This window comes from Salvelinus sp. IW2-2015, linkage group LG19 (genome assembly GCF_002910315.2).
Source record: "Salvelinus sp. IW2-2015 linkage group LG19, ASM291031v2, whole genome shotgun sequence".
NCBI classification, from domain to species: domain Eukaryota; kingdom Metazoa; phylum Chordata; class Actinopteri; order Salmoniformes; family Salmonidae; genus Salvelinus; species Salvelinus sp. IW2-2015.
In genome coordinates, this window is record NC_036859.1 from 7,276,605 (window position 1) to 7,300,639 (window position 24,035).

Genomic DNA, 24,035 nt, shown 5'->3' on the forward strand with positions numbered 1-24,035 from the left:
CCGCCATTACATGCACGCATACACCCCCCCCGCCATTACATGCACGCAAACATCCCCATCCACCACGCACAGCTCTATATTTATTGCCGATACCTAATCTGACACCTCTGTAACAACACATGGCACTTCAGTGGGGTCAGCCATTAATAATTCATGTCCTGTTTAATTTATCATCAGTGACAAGCACAGAGCAGTTATTTACTCATCTCTGTGACCTCCAGGGCACCACGCTCTGTTTTAGTCTGATGGGGATTTCATGTCCTTGATCTGTTGGTCTGGTCCTCTCTGATTTGACAGGACTGGATGAAAGCAATAAATCTAACCAGGCACTAAGCTAGCCTATCGCTTTTATCTATCCACTCTTAGGATACAAGGATTTAGGTAGGAATGGGGACCACTTTAGAGTGTTTGGGTTATCCCGCAGTGTTTATGTGATCTAAGGAAATGTCGTTCTTCACCAGCGGAGATGTGTTTGACCCGTTCACTCACATGCAAGTACGTCATTTCAGTGTACCTCTGAACCACTTGGAGTCGTGTTTGACGGTGCGGAGAGCAGGGCTGTCGCCTAGGCTACGATAGATCACAGCATCAATCGCCAGGAAGTCTGTTACAGTACCAGTGAAGAGACTGCCCTCTGAGAGAGATAGAGACAGAAAGACAGAGAGAGAGAGAGAACAACGAAAACATGCACTGTATTAATCATGAACACAAGGTTAGTCAAGTCCCTTCGCACAGCTCTAGTCTCGAAGCTGATTCGTCATCTGAATGATTTCCCCTGGACATTTACAGACCCTGTGAAAAGTGCAACGTCATCACTTTCCAATATATTGAAAGAGAGTGAAAGTAAAAAAGAAAGAGAGAAACTGTACCTGCAAAAAGAGCCACGTTAGCGTGTCTGGGATCATAAGGGCATCGAGCCATCCCACTGACCGTCTCTCCTACCATCTCCAGAGTGTCCCTCTGCAACACACACAATTGTACATATGTACTGTATGAACACGCACACACAGGCCAATAAAGCTTCAATAAATTGAATTGAATAGACAGATACTCACAGTGTAGTTGGCACATAGAGGGTTGAAGGCGTTAGTTCCACACACAAACAGTTCTCCATGTTGGCTCAATAACACCTTGATGAAGTTACGACACTCCCCCTGAAGACAGAGACAATAAAGGATGAGAAATGATTGGAGAGTYAGAGAGGAGAGGAAGTGTGCGTGCGTATATGTTTGGGTGTGTGCACAGTGGCGTCATCAGRCCTGGGCTTCCACGGCATTTTTWAAAATATACAGTTGAAGTCAGAAGTTTACATACACTTAGGTTGAAGTCATTAAAACTCGTTTTTCAACCACTCCACAAAATTCTTGTTAACAAACTACAGTTTTGGCAAGTCGGTTAGGACATCTACTTTGTGCGTRACACAAGTCATTTTTCCAACAATTGTTTACAAACAGATTATTTCACTTATAATTCACTGTATCACAATTCCAGTGGGTCCACAGCCCCCACAGCACTAGTGGGATATCAACAGAACACCAACTTACTACCCTGAGACAAGGCTGATTATAGCCCATGAAGATATCCTCCACTGCATGAGCCCGAGGGGGCGCAAAAGTATGATCATGTCAATGACTCAACCTACTCAAGTCGAGTATAGCGAAAAAAGCCTGGCACGACATGAGGCACCCCTCCTAGGGACAGCAAGGAAGAGCACTAGTAAGCCAGTGACTCAGCCCCCATAATATGGTGAGAGGCAGAGAATCCCTGTGGAGAGAGGGGAGCCGGCCAGGCAGAGACAGCAAATGGATTAAATAAATAAAAAATCATCAATCTACACACAATACCCCATAATGACAAAGCGAAAACAGGTTTTTAGAAWTTTTTGCAAATGTATAAAAATACAAAACAGAAATAAGTATTCGGACCCTTTGCTATGAGATTTGAAATTGAGCTCAGGTGCATCCGGTTTCCATTGATCATCCTTGAGATGTTTCTATAACTTGATTGGAGTCCATCTGTGGTAAATTCAATTGATTGGACATTATTTGGAAAGGGAAACACCGGTCCCACAATTGACAGTGCATGTCAGAGAAAAAACCAAGCCAGGAGGTYGAAGGAATTGTCCGTGGAGCTCCGAGACAGGATTGTGTCGAGGCACAGATCTGGGGAAGGGTACCAAAATATTTCTGCAGCATTGAAAGTCCGCGAGAACAAGACTCTTCCTAGAGCTTGCTGCCCGGCCAAACTGAGCAATCGGGGGAGAAAGGCCTTGCTCAGAGAGGTAACTAAGAACCCAATGGTCACTCTGACAGAGCTCCAGAGTTCCTCTGTGGAGATGGGAGAACCTTCCAGAAGGACAACCATCTCTGCAGCACTCCACTAATCAGGCCTTTATGGTAGAGTGGTCAGACCGAAGAAACCCCTCAGTAAAAGGCCACGACAGCCCGCTTGAAGTTTGCCAAAAGGCACCTAAAGGACACTCAGACCATGAGTAACAAGATTTTCTGGTCTGATGAAACCAAGATTGAACTCTTTGTCCTGAATGCCAAGCGTCACGCCTGGAGGAAACCTGGCACCATCCCTACAGTGAAGCATGGTGGTGGCAGCATCATGCTGTGGGGATGTTTTTCAGTGGCAGGGACTGGGAGACTAGTCAGGATCAAGGGAAAGATGAACGGAGCAAAGTATAGAGAGATCCTTGATGAAATCCTGCTCCAGAGCGATCAGGACCTCAGACTGGGGCGAAGGTTCATCTTCCAACAGGACAATAACCGTAAGCACACAGCCAAGACAATGAAGGAGTGTGGTATTGTGTGTAGATGGATGAGAGAAAAAAACWATTTAATCAATTTTAGAATAAGGCTGTAATGTAACAAATTATGGAAAAAGTCAAGGGGTCTGAATACTTTCCGAATGCACTGTATATACTTTTGATAAATGCAAACAGCTCTGTGCCTCAAAGGAGAGGATCATTGAGCTACTAGAGGAGAATAAGGTTCTAAGAGAACGTCTCGCTCTGGCTAAAGAGACTTCAAGACTGCATGCTGTTTTTAATGCGACAATTTTGAATGACCGAGGGGAAAATCCAGGGTGCTCTACGACAGGTATTCCCAAACTGGGGTACGCCAAATAAAATATGATTCACTTTTTTTTTTAACCTAAACAAATTTCAAACAGTCCATTTATATTTTCCAACAGGGCTATACATTTGGGTGAGGTTTTTTTCTCGCCTGAGTAGCCTAGTTTTACTGCCAAAAATAAAATTAAACCATATAGTGTTAAGCAAATTAACAACACAATGTCAAATACAGGTAGCTGAGTCAAATAATTAACATCCAATCACATTAATGAGTTCCATTAACGGTCCGTATGTAGCCAAACGTAGCTGCTGCTCATTCCGTTTGCTCGAAAATTGATAAATGGTTAAAAAAAGTAAGGTAGAGACACATACCAGCTCTACTGGTAGTACTACTACCAGCAGTACTACACYTGCACCTGTCGACGACACAAGTTGTTCTGCTTCCACGAGCACATCCAATGCTAGCATCAGTAATTCTACATTTGTTATTAGCCCAGCTAGCATGGACACTGACAGTTGTGAATCTGACGTAGCGAAGAGCTAATGCCCCTTTACCCGGGAAAGCACCGAACAACAGACAGGGACGTTGGACCATCGAAGAGGCTCAAATATGAAGAGAACTACATTGATTTGGGGTTCACTTATATTGGGAGTAGCGCCTTTCCTCAGCCACAGTGTGTTATATGTGCAAAAGTACTATCTCAAAACTCAATGAAACCTTCACTCTTGAGCAGACATTTAGAAACAAAACATGGCAATTTGAAAAATAAGCCACAGGAGTTTTTGGAGCGAGAATTAAGACGACTTTCGAGTAGTAAGACATGTATAAAAGCAACAGGTACCATTAATAAGAAGGKKCTAGAAGCGTCTTATATGGTGAGCTATCGAGGGGCTAGGACATGCAAGCCCCATACTATTGTGGAGGACTTCATTCTTCGCGGATATGGCTGGGACAATGCTGGGGGAAAAGGCCAAAAAAACTATACAGACAATGCCTTCATCAAACAACACTGTTTCACGATGCATCAGTGACATGGCGGGAGATGTTTTGAAACAATTACTGCTTCGCATACAAGCCAGTGAATTCTATGCGTTACAGCTGGACGAGTCAACAGACGAGGTGGGCCTGGCACAGCTCCTGGTATATGTCYGTTACATTTATGGGGGGTCAATTAAGGAAGATATCCTCTTCAGCAAACCACTTATGAAGTTGGAGCTCTTCTCTGTCTGCATTAACAACACACAGGTCTTTCCATCATTGTATGATTTTTTTGTGTGCAAATGAACTCAAGCTTACGGACAATATCAAATGTGATATAACGAAGGACCTGAGTGAGTTGGGTGCGCAATTACGCAGGTACATTCCTGAAAAGGATGACACAAACAACTGAATTCGTTATCCCTTTCATGCCCTGCCTCCAGTCCACTTACCGTTATCTGAACAAGAGAGCCTCATCGAAATTGCAACARGCAGTTCTGTGAAAATGTAATTTAATCAGAAGCCACTGCCAGATTTCTGGATTGGGCTGCACTCATAGTATCCTGCCTTGGCAAATCGCGCTGTTATTAAGACACTGATGCCCTTTGCAACCACGTACCTATGTCAGAGTGGATTCTCAGCCTTCACTAGCATGAAAACTAAATACAGGCACAGACTGTGTGTGGAAAATTATTTATACTAAGACTCTCTCCAATACAACCCAACATTGCAGAGTTATGTGCATCCTTTCAAGTACACCCTTCTCATTAACCTGTGGTGAGTTATTCACAATTTTCAATGAACAAATAAGGTTTTATATGTAAGATGGTTAAATAAAKAGCAAAATTATTTATTATTACTATTTTATTATTTGTGCCCTGGTCCTATAAGAGCTCTTTGTCACTTCCCACAAGCCGGGTTGTGACAAAACCTCACACTCATTCTTATGTTTAATAAATGTATCGTATAGTGTGTGTGTGGCAGGCTTACAATGATGGCRAAAAACAACATTTGAGAGTGGGAATCCACGACCCCCTCTCCTCAAGGTAGCTACAGTCGGGAGTTCCATTGTCCAGGATGTAGTGGTTACCGGGGCATTACTGGAGTCACGGTGCGTGACATTACTTGGAGCTTATGGTCATCCTAGACTGAAACRCGGAGCTTCACACGCTGGTCGTGCATGCCGGTACTAGCAACATCAGGCTGCGGCAATGGGGGGGAGTTRAGACAGGATTTAGAATACCTGAAGAACAAGTTATTGGCTACCGGCAAGCAGATGATCCTTTCTGGGCCTATTCCTACACACGATCGTGGAGTTGATCATTCTCCCAGCTATTTTCAGTGGAATCTTGGATGAAGTCAAAACTGCCCTGAAAGAGAGTTGGATATTATTACCAATTTCAACTTATTTTGGGAACATCCTCAGTTCTTAAAAAGGGACGGCTTGCACCCGAACAGGGGAGGAGCTAGAATGCCGAGTGCTAATATTGAAGAGGTGCTACAAAAATGATGGGATGTCAGTCCTTGCCCACAACAGGTTGAGTCTTGTTTTAATCCATTTCCTTGTTCAACTCATAGGCGTAATGGTTCAGTTCTAGGCAGGCAATCTTGTATCTGTTCCAATTCAAGCCTCCATGCTATTTTCTAATAAGGGGTTACCTACTTAACATGGCATGTTCATATTTGAAACTCCATCTGATTTGAAAGTTTGATTTAGAATAAGTTTGATTTAGAAAACGTATCTTATTGTAACTCTTGCTTCTCAAACCAACGCAGACATTCTGGTTATAACTGAATCTTGTCTGATGTGTCTCTGACTGGTTATAATGTATTTATATCTGACAGAGTTGACAGAGGAGGGGGTGTTGCCATATAAATAAAGAGCAACTTAAATGTTTATGTGTCCATTACCGCCTCTCTACCTAAGCAATGTGAATGTCTAGTCTTAAATGTGGGCCTTGGTAATAATGCCCATCTGACGCTAGTGGGAATTTATCACCCTCCTTCGGCCTCCTTATGTGCTCTCAGCAAATTGTCTGACCTGCTGTCTAGCTATGCTACATCAAGATTATTAATAGTGGGTGATCTTAATCTGTATTGATTTATGCCAGTATCTGATAGGATGAAATATATTTGTACTGCCTGCATAAAAGATGTTAAGCTACCTAAATCTCACTCACACACTATTACAAAGATAAATTCTAGGAATTTTAATGAGCAAAGTGTTTTGAGCTGGGTTTGAGTGACTGGTGGGTTATTTCAACTTGCAGTGACTCGGATAAGGCCCTTAATTATTTGATTTCCTTGTTTAACTCTGTTGCAGATAAAYATGCGCCATACAAAAGACTATGGTTCACGCATGAACTGTCTGAGAATTTACAGGAAAGAAATTTAGCTTGGGCTAAGGCTAGACTGACTGATTCTACGTCTGATTGGCAGTCATTCAGAAATTTGAGAAATAAATATCTATCTCTGGTTAGAAAAGCAAAATCAACATATTTCTTGAATTGTGTATCGGCGAGTGGTGGTAAGCCAGCCAAGTTCTGGAAAGTGGTCAAATCTTTGAAACAACACTTCACCGCCTCGTTGCCCCAGCAGGTTTCGACAGCCTCTGGTCCCATACTAGACAAAAAAAAACTAAAAACATTTTTTTGCACTTGTTTGAAAGGTTAGTATATGAAAATGTGTTTAGTCATTTCAGAAGACTCCCATACTTTATTTTCATTTAAATAATTTAATGTCTACGATGTATTTAAGTGCCTTGCTAAAGATCGATGTAAAGAAATTCACAGGGGCTGATTCACCTGACCCCTTCTTACTACAGCGCTCTGCCCCACTCATTGTTGAACCTTTAACCTGTATTTTTAATTTCTACTGGTGTTCTCCCTAAGATTTGGAAAATGGCATGTCCTCCCCCTACATAAATTCGGAGATCCTTCTAAGTTAGATAATTACTGCCCAATTTCCAAGTTATCTTGCCTAGCCAAGGTATTAGAATCCCTGACCAACTCCCAGCTAAGAACTTTTTAAACTAAATATGCACCAATCTGGTTTTAGATCTGGACATCTGGACAACTATGCCTGTTTTAGATTATGTTTTAAATAGGCTAGATCATAAAAAAAACATTGTGCTGCCTAATTTAAAGACTTTTATTAGGCATTCGATACGGTTGACGATTCACTACTCATTCAAAAACTGTCTGAAATGGGCCTGGATAAGTAGTCTTGCAAATGGTTTAGGAACTATTTGACAGTCAGGACACAATGTGTCTGATGGTGTCTGTCACGTCCACTCCCGCTCCCCCGCTCCGGCGCTCAACGTCACCGGTCTACAAACCACCGGTCCTGGCAACCCATCTTTACTCACAACTGGAAACCATCATTACACACACCTGCGTCTCATCATCAGTCACACCTGGACTTCATTACTCCTTTGATTACTTACTCTTTCCTCCACGAATGGAAGCAGCAGTTAACCAAGGCATCTTCCAGATGGTCGACGAACAGGGACACCTACTTCATCAACACCATGACCAGCTAGCTCATTTGCGGACGGCTATTGATAAGGTCCTCTGCGTTCTTCAACGAGTCAACATTACTCGAGGGGTGTCAKCTCCAAACAGAGGAGGATTCTCTACTACAAGTCAAGCCAGTACCCCGGCCCATACAGCAGTCCGTCCTGGTGAGCGRTGCCTGATTGTCCCTCCCAGACAAATATGACGGGACTCCATTGAAATGCCATGGCTTCCTACTCCAGTGCTCCCTCTATTTCACTCATCAGATGGGAGCCCCCACCACCGATTAGCCAATACTCCGTCAGTGTTCCAGGCATTCAACGAGGTGTTCTGGGACATGCTTGGACGCCAGGTGGAYGTGTATATTGATGACATCCTGGTTTACTCGGCATCCTTGGAAGAGCACATCGCTCGTGTCCGAGAAGTCCTGGAACGCCTCATGGCCAACTACCTGTACGTTAAAGCGGAGAAGTGCCAATTCCATCAGGAGGAGGGTTACCAGATTGGCCCGCAAGGTGTCATGATGGATGAGAGGAAGGTGGATGCTGTCAGGTCATGGCCAGTCCCAACCACCATAAAGGGGTTCCAACGGTTTTGGGGATTTGCCCACTTCTACCGTCAATTCATTAAGAACTGTAGCTTGATTGCCTCTCCTCTAAGTTCTCTCCTCAAGGGTGGTCCCTGGAAGTTGGGATGGAATTCTGCAGCTGACATGCCTTCCGCCTACTGAAGGGTCGCTTCACTTCCGCCCTGTTTCTTAAACATCCAGATCCTACGGTGCCCTTTGTGGTGGAGGTTATCATGACTGTCCTGTGAGGATCAGAATTGGTCAGATCAGTTTGGCGGTGGATGACAGTAACCAGGCCATCCCTCACCCACAGAGGGGGGGAGGGAGCTGCTGGGGGGTTGACAGTTCACACCCTGTTGTAAATTACAGGATAAGAGGACTCTCACTCTCCCCCTCCAGTATGAACCAAAGGCATGTCTTTGTTGACAGGCTTTTCCCACCGAAACTCTAACTCATTCAAAAAGTGAACACTGGAACAATATTTCTAACATAAGAATGTGGGGAAGGGTCGGAAATGATCTATAGAAAACTAATGCCATATTGGTTTTTATTTAGTGATGTCATTAAAAAGGTCAAAAAGGAAATACTGTAACTTGGAAAGTATATCCCCTTTATCTGTCAAGTTTCCATCCTTAACATTGTATATGAGATATGAAAAATGATGAAGGTATTTTTGTTAAGATAGTGAATGTGATTTTAGGAGACTCCTATAAATTGTGCATAGTAAGTAAAGTCACGACAAGGTGGACGCTTCAGAAGTAGGTGTGGGGGCTGTCCTGTCCCAACATCAAGGTAATCCACAGAAATTGTATCCATGTGCATATTACTCAAAGAAACTGTCTCCTGCAGAGAGGAACTATGATGTTTGCGATCAGGAGCTCCTGGCGGTGAAGTTGGCATTAGAGACACTGACTGGAGTGCACCCAGGACCCATTTCTCATCCTCACCAACCATCGGAACCTGGAATATATACGGACAGTTAGGCGACTGAACCTGCGACATGCCAGGTGGGCCCTTTTCTTCACCAGGTTTGATTTCACGCTGACATATCGCCCAGGTTCAAAATACATCAAAGACGATGCCCTGTCCCGTCTCGACGATTCCATAATCCACCCTCTCGAGTCATAGCCCCCGTGCTCTGGAACATAGATGTGGACATTCGCCAGGCCCTGGAGAGGGAACCCGCACCTGCACCTGTCCTCCTGAGCGCACCTACGTTCCCACGGAGATAAGGGATCAGCTATTGACTTGGGCGCACACAGCTGTCGTTGCTGGACATCCAGGTATCACCCTTCCATTCAGTGCATCACTGGTGGCCCACCTTGGCTCAGGATGTCACTTGTTATGTCAACTCCTGTTCAGTATGTGCCTAATTCAAATCCCCCCAGAACACTCTGGCAGGGAAAATCCTTCCCCTTCCCATACCTCAGCACCCCTGGTCTCATCTGTCCACTGACTTTGTCACTGATCTCACCTCTTCTGATGGTTTTACCACCATTTTGTTGATAGTGGACAGATTCTCTAAATCATGCCATTTCATCCCTCCTTCTGGTCTCCCTACCGCTCTCCAGGTCACTGAGACACTGTTCCAGCAGGTCTTCCGGCACTATGGCCTTTTGGAGGATATCATCTCCGATCGTGGCCCCCAATTCACATCACATGTATGGAAGGCTTTCATGGAAAGCTGGGGATCACGGTCAGCCTCACTTCTGGGTACCGGCCTCAGTCTAACAGGCAGGTGGAGAGGATGAACCAGGAGCTGGGGATGTTCCTGAGGAGCCAATGCCAGGACTGGCAGGGGGAGTGGGCCCGATTACTTCCTTGGGCTGAATACGCCCAGAATTCATTGCAACACTCCTTCACCGGGCTGACTCCCTTCCAGTGTGTTCTGGGTTATCAGCCAGCCCGAGCCAGACCGAAGCTTCCGCGGTAGACAAGTGGTTCAAGTGTGCAGAGGAGGTATGGAAAATGCCCACATGAGAATCCAGCGCATCGTCCACCGTCAGAAAGAGCAGGCGGAGCCCGTGTTCCATCCTGGTGATCAAGTCTGGCTCTCCACCAGGAACCTCCCGATCCGCCTGCCCTGTAAGAAGCTGAGTCCCCGGTTTGTGGGGCCATTCGAGGTCCTCCGGAGGGCCAACGGGGTAATTTGCAGATTACAACTCCCCCCTAACTACCTTCCTCCTGTAAGTGATGTCTGAGTCTAAGTGTTGAAGTGTATCCCTGAATGACAATTGGAGGTGTGGACTCCAATCAAGTTGTAGAAATCTCAAGGATGATCAATGGAAACAGTACGCACCTGAGCTCAATTTAGAGTCTCATAGCAGGGTCTGAATACTTATGTAAATATAGTTATTCTGTTTTTTATTTTGAATACAATTGCAAAAGTGTCTAAAAACGTGTTTTTGATTTGTCACTATAGGGTATTTGGTGTAGATTGCTGAAGATTTTTTTTATTTAATAGATTTTAGTATAAGGCTGTAGCGTAACAAAATGTGGGGTCAAGGGGTTTGAATACTTTCTGAAGGCACTGTAAAAACAAAGCATTTGTGTTTAGAGAGTCCACCAGATCAGATTCAGATGGGATGACCAGGAATTTTCCTGTCCTGCTAAGCAATCAAAGTACTTTGATCAGAGTACTTTTGGGTGTCAGGAAAATGTATGGAGTAAAATGTATGGAGTAAAAAGTACATTATTTTTTTTAGGAATCTAGTGACGTAAAAGTCAAAGTCAAAAATATAAATAGTAAAGTACAGATACCCCCCAAAAAACTACTAAAGTAGTACTTTAAAGTATTTTTACTTAAGTACTTTACAGCACTGGTYATGTCAGTATACAGTTACTTTAAAACTAACTAATGATATGTTGCACTTCTACTTCGCTACCTTGGAGATGAGCCAAGGAGGAGGACAGATGAGAACAGCAGGCCAGTGGAGCCCTTAAAACAGCAGCAGCCAGGGGCAACAGGAAGGGAAGAGGATGACACAGGCCCAAAACAAGTTAAGGTAACCCAGTATCCCCTTGACCGTTTTGGATTGCAAAACTAAAGAGACACACCAGTCAAGACACAGAGACAGCAACAGAAGAGTAGATGATGGATAAAGACAACAGACAAGACACAGAGACAGCAACAGAAGAGTAGATGAGGGGGGGTATGCCTTATGATTAACGAGACGTGGTGTGATCATCATAACAACACACAGGAACTCAAGTCATTCTGTTCACCTGATCTAGAACTCCTCACAATCAAATGTCGACCGCATTATCTACCAAGGGAATTCTCTTCGGTCATAATCACAGCCGTATATATTCCCCCCCAAGCAGACACATCGATGGCCCTGAACGAACTTTATCTGACTCTTTGTAAACTGGAAACCACACACCCTGAGGCTGCATTCATCGTAGCTGGGGATTTTAACAAGGCTAATCTAAAAACAAAACTCCCTAAATTCTATCAGCATATCGATTGTGCTACCAGGGCTGGAAAAACCCTAGATCATTGTTATACTAATTTCCGCGACGCATATAAGGCCCTCCCCCGCCCCCCTTTCGGAAAAGCTGACCACGACTCCATTTTGTTGATTCCAGCCTACAAACAGAAACTAAAACAACAAGCTCCCGCGCTCAGGTCTGTTCAACGCTGTCCGACCAATCTGATTTCACGCTTCAAGACTGCTTCGACACGCGGATTGGAATATGTTCCGCATTGCGTCCAACAACAATATTGACGAATATGCTGATTCGGTGAGCGAGTTCATTAGGAAGTGCATTGACGATGTCGTACCCACAGCAACGATTAAAACATTCCCAAACCAGAAACCGTGGATTGACGGCAGCATTCGCGTGAAACTGAAAGCGCGAACCACTGCTTTTAACCAGGGCAAGGTGACCGGAAGCATGACCGAATACAAACAGTGTAGCTATTCTCTCCGCAAGGCAATCAAAAAGGCTAAGTCCCAGTACAGAGACAAAATCGAGTCGCAATTCAACAGCTCAGACACAAGAGGTATGGTGGCAGGTCTACAGTCAATCACGGATTACAAAAAGAAAACCAGCCCCGTCGCAGACCAGGATGTCTTGCTCCCAGACAGGCTAAACAACTTTTTTGCCCGCTTTGAGGACAATACAGTGCCACTGACACGGCCCCCTACCAAAACCTGCGGGCTCTCCTTCACTGCAGCCGAGGTGAGTAAAACATTTAAACGTGTTAACCCTCGCAAGGCTGCAGGCCCAGACGGCATTCCCAGCCGCGTCCTCAGAGCATGCGCAGACCAGCTGGCTGGTGTGTTTACGGACATATTCAATCAATCCTTATCCCAGTCTGCTGTTCCCACATGCTTCAAGAGGGCCACCATTGTTCCTGTTCCCAAGAAAGCTAAGGTAACTGAGCTAAACGACTACCGCCCCGTAGCACTCACTTCCGTCATCATGAAGTGCTTTGAGAGACTAGTCAAGGACCATATCACCTCCACCCTACCGGACACCCTAGACCCACTCCAATTGCTTACCGACCCAATAGGTCCACAGACGACGCAATCGCAACCACACTGCACACTGCCCTAAACCCATCTGGACAAGAGGAATACCCATGTGAGAATGCTGTTCATCGATTACAGCTCAGCATTTAACACCATAGTACCCTCCAAACTCGTCATCAAGCTCGAGACCCTGGGTCTCGACCCCGCCCTGTGCAACTGGGTCCTGGACTTCCTGACGGGCCGCCCCCAGGTGTGAGAGGTAGGTAACAACATCTCCACCCCGCTGATCCTCAATACTGGGGCCCCACAAGGGTGCGTTCTGAGCCCTCTCCTGTACTCCCTGTTCACCCACGACTGCGTGGCCATGCACGCCTCCAACTCAATCATCAAGTTTGCGGATGACACTACAGTGGTAGGCTTGATTACCAACAACGACGAGACGGCCTACAGGGAGGAGGTGAGGGCCCTCGGAGTGTGGTGTCAGGAAAATAACCTCACACTCAACGTCAACAAAACCAAAGGAGATGATTGTGGACTTCAGAAAACAGCAGAGGGAGCACCCCCCTATCCACATCGACGGGTCAGTAGTGGAGAAGGTGGAAAGTTTTAAGTTCCTCGGTGTACACATCACGGACAAACTGAATTGGTCCACCCACACAGACAGCGTCGTGAAGAAGGCGCAGCAGCGCCTCTTCAACCTCAGGAGGCTGAAGAAATTCGGCTTGTCACCAAAAGCACTCACAAACTTCTACAGATGCACAATCGAGAGCATCCTGTCGGGCTGTATCACCCCTGGTACGGCAACTGCTCCGCCCACAACCGTAAGGCTCTCCAGAGGAGTGAGGTCTGCAGAACGCACCACCGGGGCAAACTACCTGCCCTCCAGGACACCTACACCACCCGATGTCACAGGAAGGCCATAAAGATCATCAAGGACAACAACCACCCAAGCCACTGCCTGTTCACCCCGCTATCATCCAGAAGGCGAGGTCAGTACAGGTGCATCAAAGCAGGACCGAGAGACTGAAAAACAGCTTCTATCTCAAGGCCATCAGACTGTTAAACAGCCACCACTAACATTTAGCGGCCGCTGCCAACATACTGACTCAACTCCAGCCACTTTAAAAATGGGAATTGATGGAAATTATGTAAAAATGTACCACTAGCCACTTTTAAACAATGCCACTTAATATAATGTTTACATACCCTACATTACCCATCTCATATGTATATACTGTACTCTATATTATCTACTGCATCTTGCCATCTTTATGTAATACATGTTACCACTAGCCACTTTAAACTATGCCACTTTATGTTACATACCCTACAGTACTCATCTCATATGTATATACCGTACTCTATACCATCTACTGCATCTTGCCTATGCCGTTCTGTACCACCACTCATTCATATATCTTTATGTACATATTCTTTATCCCTTTACACTTGTGTGTGTATAAGGTAGTAGTTGTGGAATTGTTAGGTTAGATTACTTGTTGGTTATTACTGGATTGTCGGAACTAGAAGCACAAGCATTTCGCTACACTCGCATTAACATCTGCTAACCATGTGTATGTGACTAATAAAATTTGATTTGATTTGATTTGATGGATAGAGACAACAGAAAAGACACAGAGACAGCAACAGAAGAGTGGAGGATGGATAGAGACAACAGCAAGACACAGAGACAGCAACAGAAGAGTAGATGCATGGATAGAGACACCAGACAAGACACAGAGACAGCAACAGAAGAGTAATGGATGGATAGAGACACCAGACAAGACACAAGAGACAGCAACAGAAGAGTAGATGATGGCGAGAGACACCAGACAAGACACAGAGACAGCAACAGAAGAGTAGATGATGGATAGAGACAACAGACAAGACACAGAGACAGCAACAGAAGAGTAGATGATGGAGAGAGACACCAGAAGAACAGAACAGGCCATAACAAAAGAGGTTAAACAAAGGAGACAGTAACAAACAAGAACCTGAGACAAGACACAGACAGCAACTAACAAGACACAGAGAAAGTGACAGATGAAAGTGACAGAGGGCAGATGGAGAGAGAACAGAGGTGGGTTGAGCACACAGTAGACTGTATGACTCCAAGTTGTTCTATAGATTCTAATTCATTTTATTTATTTGCACAAATTATAACAGGCGAAATACAGACGGTGAAAAGGTAAAACATGGTTTACAAAGAATTTGCAGGTGAGGTGAAAAAGCCTGTGAAATGACTATTAAAACAATAGCTTCCTTTTACACTTTTTACAACCAGGACAGGACGAGAAAGGAGGGTAGACAAAAGATAGCGCAACATAGAAGACTCAGAGACAGCAAGAGAAGAAGGAAGGACAAAAGCGACAGCAGCAGACAGCACAGAGAAAGCGATGGAGAGAGGCAGAGGAGGTGTGAGCACACAGACTGTATCAATTAAAGCTGCTCTATGGATTCTAATTACTGCACCGTACGTGTGTGTGTGTGAGTGTGTGTGAGTGTGTGCGCGTTTTGGTACTGTGGGAATTCTTAATCAGTTTGGCTCATTGGACAGGTCAGAGTTCATGTTTGAAGTTGTTGATCAGTATGGAGGTTTTTTGGCAATACACTGTAGATGTATGTATTCCAGAGTAGAGAGGCCCACAGTAGCTATTGTAATTGAGTACTGGCAGTGTCTGCTGTGGCAGGTGGAAAGGAGCAAGTTACATGAAAAAGATCTCATCTTTCAATGTTCCAATCTCTCAATGTTCRTCTCAAAGTGCATCAAATTCATGCATTTAGCGGTTGAAATTGCTTATTTTTATGCCGGAGGAGGATGCCCCTGGACCCCCTTACTGGCTTTGGGCTAAGCCCCAAATGCCTTTAAATCCTAGGAACGCCACAGTGTGCATACAAGTGTGTGTGTGTGTGTGTGTTTGTGTGTGTGTGTGTGTGTGTGTGTGTTGTTGTGTGTGTGTGTGTGTGTGTGTGTGTGTGGTGTGTGTGTGTGTGTGTTGTGTGTGTGTGTGTGTGTGTGTGTGGTGTGTGTGTGTGTTGTGTTGTGTGTGTGTGTGTGTGTGTGTGTGTGTGTGTGTGTGTGTGTGTGTGTGTGTGTATTTCAAACCCATCCCTCAACTGGTTAGGCAGATAAATTAGTTTAATATCATATGCACATGACAAAAGTAGTGCATAAATCACTTCTTAGTGTACAGAACAGGTCTGGTTTACTTTACACACTACATGTGTCATGGCTGGAATATAATGAGCTAGGCTGAACTATGGGATGGCTTAGGTGAAAACAACCACTAACGTAAGTAAGCCTTAGGGAAATTACACCGAACCTAAGTCTCTTTTACACCCTTAACATACATCACACCGTTCAGATGTATCCCTGCGCTTTAGCCTGAGCTCCCCACAACGTTCACTCTTTATGAGCTCCCCTTGGGTCCACGTGAGCTAGAAGTACCTCTACATGCGCTAGTTTTTCTTCTCTCTCTTACTCATTCTTTCTCCCTTACACTTTTGCTCTTTCTCACTTTCAGCTCCCCCTCACTCTCCTTCCTCCTACCCTCTCTCGGCCTGACGGCCTCTCACACCTTTGATGTACTTACTCGCTCTGTTTCCTTCTCTCCCTTCCTCTCCTTTCATCTGTCTACCTTAATGTCATACGGCTCTTTCTATCTCCCACGCTCTCTTTACCTCCACTGTCTCTCTCTATCGCTCTCATTTGATCTGTGACTGTGTGGTCTTCTACCCCCTCTATTTATCTCCAGTGGTTACTCCCTCCCTCCTGTCCTGACTTTCTCCTTCCCCCATTCTCTCGTTCTCTCTCTATACCCTCTTTCCTTTATCTCTTAGGTCTCTTTTTGCCTTCATTATTCACTTTGATCATATCACCCCATAGTACCCATGTTAGAGTGCCCAAAACGCATATTTTGACCAATGGGTAAAAAAAACACATTAGTTGTGTAGACACTCCTCTAAGAAAACCAATGGCTCAAACATCATGTCTCCATCATAATCCGTTCAAAGGTTCTTAAGAGTTTTTACCTTTGTAGGACGGCCAGAATTAGGGTGACTAAATCAATGGAGACCACAGGAAAAAAAGTGGTAGAAAATCTGGAAAATTGCATCGCGTCCAGCTCGGCTGGATTCTGTGCAAGAATGTAGCCTATTGGCTACCTGACAGGCTCACTTTCCCATTGAACTAGTCTTTCTTTCTTTTCGACTCCGCGGGACATAAAACAATACAGAGGTAAGATGGATATTCTTTTTGAGACGTATTGTCATATTTTAATATACGCTTTTCATATTAATTAGAACATTCCTGTTCTTTTTCAAAGAGTTCCCACAAAAACAAGGGTATCTCTGTGAAATGTCAACGGAGCACGGAGCGTATACTAAGCTATTTATTTCCAAAGCATTTTTTTTTCAATTCAGCTCGTGCCATGCTAATTTAGATTTTTGCGACCCACGTAAACAACTTTGAAGACGAAGACCACAAAATGTAAAATSCTCAAAAGTTGTCACGAGAAACCGGCACCACTATGTCAGAGCTCAGTGCTTATTATCGGATGTATTAGGTTATGAAATCGGACTTTTTGGATATAATGCTAATGATATGTTAGAGAAAGACCCCACTGAACGATTCAGAACTTGAATAAACATATTTGTCTTGGTAAAATGTATTTTATAACATAAGGAAGTTATACAAATAAATAGAGTCACACACTCTTTATTTAGTTTTGTAGCTTACAGTTTACAGCTTACAGCATTTCTACACAAAATAATTGTATTTAAAAATGTATATATATTTAACTAGGCAAGTCAGTTAAGAACACATTCTTATTTACAATGACGGCCTACCCCGGCCAAACCCGGACGACGCTGGGGCCAATTGTGTGCCACCCTATGGGACTCCCAATCACGGCCAGTTGTGATACAACCTGGAATTGAACCAGGGTTTGTAATGACACCTCTCACACTGAGACACAGTGTCTTAGACCGTTGCGCCACTCAGGAGCCCTATCTGGGTGTGCTCCAGCTCCAGCTTTTTATTATAACATCAGGAAGTGAAATTTCATCACCAAAGCGCATTTTCGGACACTACGTATTACTCAGATCAATTGCCGGGTATCACATTCTCACTGGAAAAACATGTTACTGGGGATATTAGAACAGATAAACAACAGCTCCCTCGCACAGGAAAGAGGAGCCTAGAGAGTTTCCCTGAATGTAAGTTTCTGACTGACACGTGCTTCTCTCTGGGCTAGAGAAGGAGACCTGGCTCAGAGGGTTACAGGTGTGTATAGCGGGGGATAGAGTTTCTCTGTGTGTGGGCAGCGATCCAGGGGTGTATTGTAGAGAACATTTCCCCGTGAGTGTGTATGGGAGAGAGCGTGTATGTGGTGGCTAATGGTTGTGAGTCGGACATATAAAGTTCCCTTGTGGGTGTGTGGGTGGGCAGATGTGTGTAGATATATGATTTCTAAAGGAGAGTGTGTGTGTGTGTGACAGTGTTGGGTGTGTGTAGGCTGACACATGTCGGCTGACCCAGGGATGGGAACTAACCTCACGTTTGCCCTTCATCCTGCAGACTCGAATGTCATTCTTATTGGATTCCCACGTCCGCTTCTAGCAGAAGAACACAAAATGACATGACCGGAGGGTTATCACACTGGGGTATGATTTCATCAGGTGTATGTGATACCAGTGCGCTCACACAGTTAGCGTGTGTGTGTTTTGTGTGTGTGTGTGTGTCTCTCACCTTGCTGTAGAATATTTCGTCCCCTGACATATTGTCCAGCTCCACTCTATATAGATCATCTCTGGAATATACATCAGGAGGGGAGAGAAACAGGGGGGGAAAGCAGTGTGGATCAAAATGGTTTTACAGTGACCTTATCATAAACCAGTCGATGTAACTGCTGAAAGATAAACCTGAGGATTGTTAGGGGTGTGGTATGGATTATGGCTTAGAGGTGATTGTTGATGTTGTTGGTTACCTGGCTCCTATGTAGAGTGTGCGGTTGACCTGGAGTACTGTGTGAATGTGCAGCTCCTGTCTCTGTGAGGAACGATGAGCTCTACCCACAAACACAGGATACCTCCTCACCACTGAGAAAGAGAGAGAGGGAGAGAGAGAGAGAGAGAGGTGTGGTTTATTGTACTCTTATATTCCATGGGATGGAGAAAGACGTAAAGGGTTGAAGAAGACAGTGAGGAGGATACAGGGAGAGAATGAGAAAAAGGGGGGTTAGAGGGAGCTAGCAGCAGAAGGAGAAACATACAGGAGAGAGACAGAAGAGAGAGAGGGGGGATAGACCTAGGCAGATATAGCATGGAAGAACAGGACACACTGCAGGGAGGGTGGAGAGGACACAGTGTCATTTCCATGGGGACTCCTCTTCAGGAGATTGAGTGGGACCTCTGTCTCATTGTCCTTGACTGCAGGGAGCCACATAATAATACACATCTATCCATCCATCTATTTATCTCCACCTCCTTGCCCTCTCTCTCTTTCCACATCTACCTATCTGTCCTCTCACATTTTTCTCTGCCTCTCTTCAATCTCCCTCCCTCACTCTCTCTTCTCTCTCTCTCACTCTCTTGCTCCCTCCTCTTTCTTCAGCTCTCTCTCCATCTACCTCTCCATCTCTCTCACTCCCCTCCCCTTGAACTAGGTTGACGCTCAATCAGAAATGCAATAAAAACAACGACAAAGCAATGACCTCAGATCGCAGCTCCATAATATTAAATCAAAGAGGCGGGGAGAGGAGAGCATTAAATCTTTCATTCTTGCACGCTCAAGGAAAAACACATTTTTCAGTGCTGCTATCTATCCCCGTGACACGCTTGTTTTGTGTGAAAACAGCTCCAGACCAAGGCTGTGACCTCTAACCTTTCTGTCCTGATGGAATACTGAGATCCACCAGAGGGCCATTCATCAATGCTACTGATACCACACATACATAAACACACACTCACGTATGCGAGCAAGCGCACAAACACACACTTACACGCAAATGTCAGCGCACGAGCTGACAAATGAACAAACATGCACGCACGCGCATGGACGCGCACACATGCGCACGCACGGAGAATGACACATACCCTCTAAGGGAGCATAGCTTAGAGGACCGGGCTCCTCTGGGAAAGAGCTGTGAGCCAATTGAAGGAGCAGGAGGAGAAACATGAGGGGAGGGGCCATGGTCGTCATGGCAGCACAGCACGGGCACTAGACACGGAAAGAAAGAGGGAGGGAGGGAGAAGAAAATAATCAGTGACCAGTCCTACAGGTACAAATCACACCAGAAATGTTATAGTCTCGTACAGATTCTGATTGCAACAGATTGCAAGCACACACTCTATAACACACATCACACACCACATCCACCCCCCCTCCAAGACCGACACACATCACCCCACCCACCACCACCCCCCCACCACCCACCCACGACACACACCACACACACACACACACACACACAACACATACACCACACACACACACACACGACACACACACACACACACACACACCACACAAGCAATTAACTGTTGAGAACATTTAATTATGGTCCACAGAGCAGTGTAGGATGATGAGAGGGCTGGGTTCAGAGGGCAGGAGGCACTCTATACTAACACTCTATAACACCACCCACACACACACACAGACAGACAGACAGACAGACAGACAGACAGGACAGACAGAACAGGACAGGACAGACAGACAGAACAGACAGAAAGACAGAGACAGACAGACAGACAGACAGAACAGACAGAACAGACAGACAGCAGACAGACAGACAGCAATTAAGACAGTTGGGACTCATAAGTATGGTCCACAGAGAGTGGTAGACTGAGAGAGGGCTGGTCAGGGGGCAGGACAACACTCTATAACACACACACACACACACACACACAACACACACACACACACACACACACACAACACACACACACACACACACACACAACACACACACACCACAACAGCACAGGTCACACAGTCACACACACATGCTGCCTCAATCTGGCTTTAGCAGAGTGACCATTGGGTGTCAATGAGGGTGTAATGTTCTTCTATTTGTGTAGAATGGCAATTCCATTGTTGAGCACTCCAGCTGAACGTGACGATATAGCATATACCACCCCAGAGTCATATCGAGATGAAGCATACAGGGAGGGGGGAACCCTACAGGGGGCATACAGACAAAATTAATCTATAAACAGAGAAGACTAAGGGCAGTGGAGAACACACAGACTAGCTGAGGGAAGTTCACACACAGCTGACACAATCGACGCGTGCTTAATAGAAGCTTGTGATTAGTGATGGTAACGAGCACAACCACAATCCTAGTCATTGCATTCGCTGCATAATCGAGCGGGTGATTTACAGTTCACTGCACTACTGTAGACACAGCGTCCGTGAGTGAACAATCTTCCAAACTCTCTGACACATTTCAACTGGTGCCCTTCCTGGAACCCACCGTGACCTCGACAGGGGTCAAGTAAGGCACGTGAATAGTGTGGGCACTGACCGACGGCGCGGAACAGATTATGAGTCTCAAACAGAACAATAAAAGGCCAATCAGAGGGGTCATCACAGCCGAACCTCTCTTCTACACCTGCCTCTCCCTCAAAACACACCAATATGCAAATTTGCGACACAACCACACGCAGACGACGCACACGCACGCAACAGCACCTCGCACACACGACACCCACGCAACACACACACACCCCCACAGCACACACACACAACACGACACACTCACACACAGCACACACACACACACACCCACACAACAAATCAACAACACGACACCACACACACACACACACACACACCCCCACACAAACCCCACAGCGCAGGGGTGAACCAGTCAAATGTGGGCATCCACAAGCCCATGCATCAATCAACACATTGCTCTCTATAAAACCAACACAGTGAAATAACAGCAGGGCTGACTTACTGCCACACATAAATAATGAGAAAGATTGTCTGACACTCTACACACCCAGACGTTTAAATGTCACTGTTTTTCTTTGATTCCTCAGAGGCTATGGCCTATCCTATATAAACACACACCGAGCTACAGTGTAGTGCACGCATTCCAGGTTGGGAGCAGTTTCATTTGAACTCAGTTCAATTCTTTATGAAATCCTTTACCGAGGGAAAATTGTAGCAACATTTATTTTCATTCAAGATTTTTCCCATTAGAATTGGAATTGTAATGGAGCTGACCCCAACCCTGTACAGGACTACAACTCCACTCCCGCTCTCTAAACACAGTCCTCACCTTCTGCTGTTTCACACTTGTACCACGACGAGAGACATATTCAGTGCTATGGAAAGAACAACTTCGCTCGGTCTGAGATACTAATTGAGGGATTATAAGGAGGGATGATGGAGGAAGAAGGAGGATGAGAGGAGAAAACTGAGAAGGAAATGAAAGGAAAGTACAGAAGAGGAGAGGAAAGGAGAAGACATGAAAGGAAATGAGAGTGGGGGAAAGGAGAGGGGGCTCAAAGCTTGAGGTAGAAAAGATCTTGAAGAATTGTAATGAGAATGTGATGGAAGGGCGGATGGAGGGATACGATAAGAAAGAGAGGGGATGAGAAAAAGGGGAACAGAGAGGCACAACAGCTCAATAGCTGTGCTGTTCCAATCATATCGACCCACCTCACTCTTCCCCCATCCCCCTGTCATGTCCTCCCCTCGTTCCTCTCTCCCCCTCTCCCAGGATTTTTCTCTGAATGTAGCTCAATACAGAAACTATGATAGGTGAGACAGCAACAAACCAAGGTTCCTATYAACGTTCCATACTAAGGTGATAAAATGACAGTTTTTTGAGACACGCATATAGCCATGCACACACACACATTGTAATCTCTGTAACACAACAGAGCGAAAGCAATTTGAGTGACACCAGATTGTCACAGGTAGTCACATTGACACTAAAGTATGCTGATGATGAATCACACTCACGTACACAAGCACACACTGACTCTCACACACACATAACTCAAATGATGAAGCACCCTCATAAGGCCAGTTTTTGATATTTGAAATCCCACTCCAGATCTGGGCCAAGGGCAGACTATATCGCACAGCGCTATTGGCTATCGACGATAGGTCTAGGGGAATATATAGACCAATATTGGCTACTGTATATCACAGCGGGTGATTGGTTATCTATGTGAAAAAGGGGAACCGTTTTTTTGTTGATTCCTTTGAAGTCTGAGCCTGCTTTTATTGAACCCGTTTTTAAATGGGGGGAGAAGGAGAGAGAGAGAGAGAGAGAGAGAGAGAGAGAGAGAGAGAAGAAGAGAGAGAGAAGAGAGAGAGAGAGAGAGCAGAGCGAGGGAGAGCGAGAGAGAAAGGAGAGAGGGGGAGAGGGGGAGGGAGAGACCGGAGAAGGAGGGAGAGAGAGAGAGAGAGAGGGAGGGAGAGAGAGAGAGAGAAGGGGAGGGAGAGAGAGAAGAGAGGGGGGAGAGCGAGAGAGAGGGAGGGAGAGAAAGAGAGAGAGGGATGGAGAGGCCGAGAGAGAGAGGAGAGAGATGAGAGAGAGAGAGAGAGAGAGGAGAGAGAGAGAGGAGGGACGGGAGGGAGAAGCGAGAGAGAGAGAGGGAGGGAGGGGAGGGGAGGGAGAGAGAAGAGAGAAGAGAGAGGGAGAGAGAGAGAGAGAGAGAAGAGAGAGAGAGAAGGAGGGAGGGAGGGAGAGCGGAGAGAGAGAGAGAGAGAAGGGAGAGAGAGGCAGGGAGAGAGAGAGAGCGAGAGAGGTGTGTGTTCAGGTATTTGTTCTAAGCCATCCCTCCTGATGGGTGTAATGAAGTGACAGTGACACTGACATGGCTTCTACAGTAACCAACTGTGGGATTCAGTAGATCTCATGAGAGTGACAGTGAAATGTTATACACACATCACTCCCACTGCATTACCCAAATCAGGAGGTGAACTGAATGTGTTAATCACCTGACTGGCTCAATGACTCTCTTGAGGGCCAACTGCATTCATTGTCAAAATAAATAAATCATTAAATTGTAGATAGCGTTTGTGATATATCAAGAGTAGAATCACATACGCCGCTGACTCTCATCTTGAAAAGGATTGTCAAGACCAAAACATGTGAACGGGAGTCTTTTTTTCAGCCAACTCTTCAGTCTGATAAATACCACTTTAGCTTTGCAGGTGATCATGCGTTTATTAGGACCCCTAACCAAAATCAATACTCACTGCATTTGCATTTCAAATGCAGAATAGAGAAACAGCATTTTAATGGATCCCCTGGTAGATTCAGTACATACCACTTGAAATGCAGTGGAGGACTAGGTCATTCTAATGCATGAGAAATACAGAATTGTCAATATCAAGGCCCACAGCATTCTTTATACACACTTTCTAATCAGGTCGTGAGCTACACAATTA

General features: G+C 45.3%; 1 protein-coding gene across 1 annotated transcript in view; it reads right to left on the bottom strand.

The window, feature by feature from the left end:
• Positions 1-24,035, bottom strand: part of LOC111978873 (semaphorin-6B-like) — a 70,236-nt gene that overhangs the window by 24,834 nt on the left and 21,367 nt on the right. Inside the window, exons 2-8 of the mRNA XM_024009109.2 lie at positions 19,715-19,838; positions 18,607-18,718; positions 18,369-18,429; positions 18,173-18,235; positions 1,056-1,154; positions 870-960; positions 515-634 (exon numbers count right to left, since the gene is read on the bottom strand). Coding sequence (XP_023864877.1) covers positions 515-634; positions 870-960; positions 1,056-1,154; positions 18,173-18,235; positions 18,369-18,429; positions 18,607-18,718; positions 19,715-19,820 — 652 coding nt within the window. The 5' untranslated portion in view covers positions 19,821-19,838. The remainder of the gene's footprint in view (positions 1-514; positions 635-869; positions 961-1,055; positions 1,155-18,172; positions 18,236-18,368; positions 18,430-18,606; positions 18,719-19,714; positions 19,839-24,035) is intronic.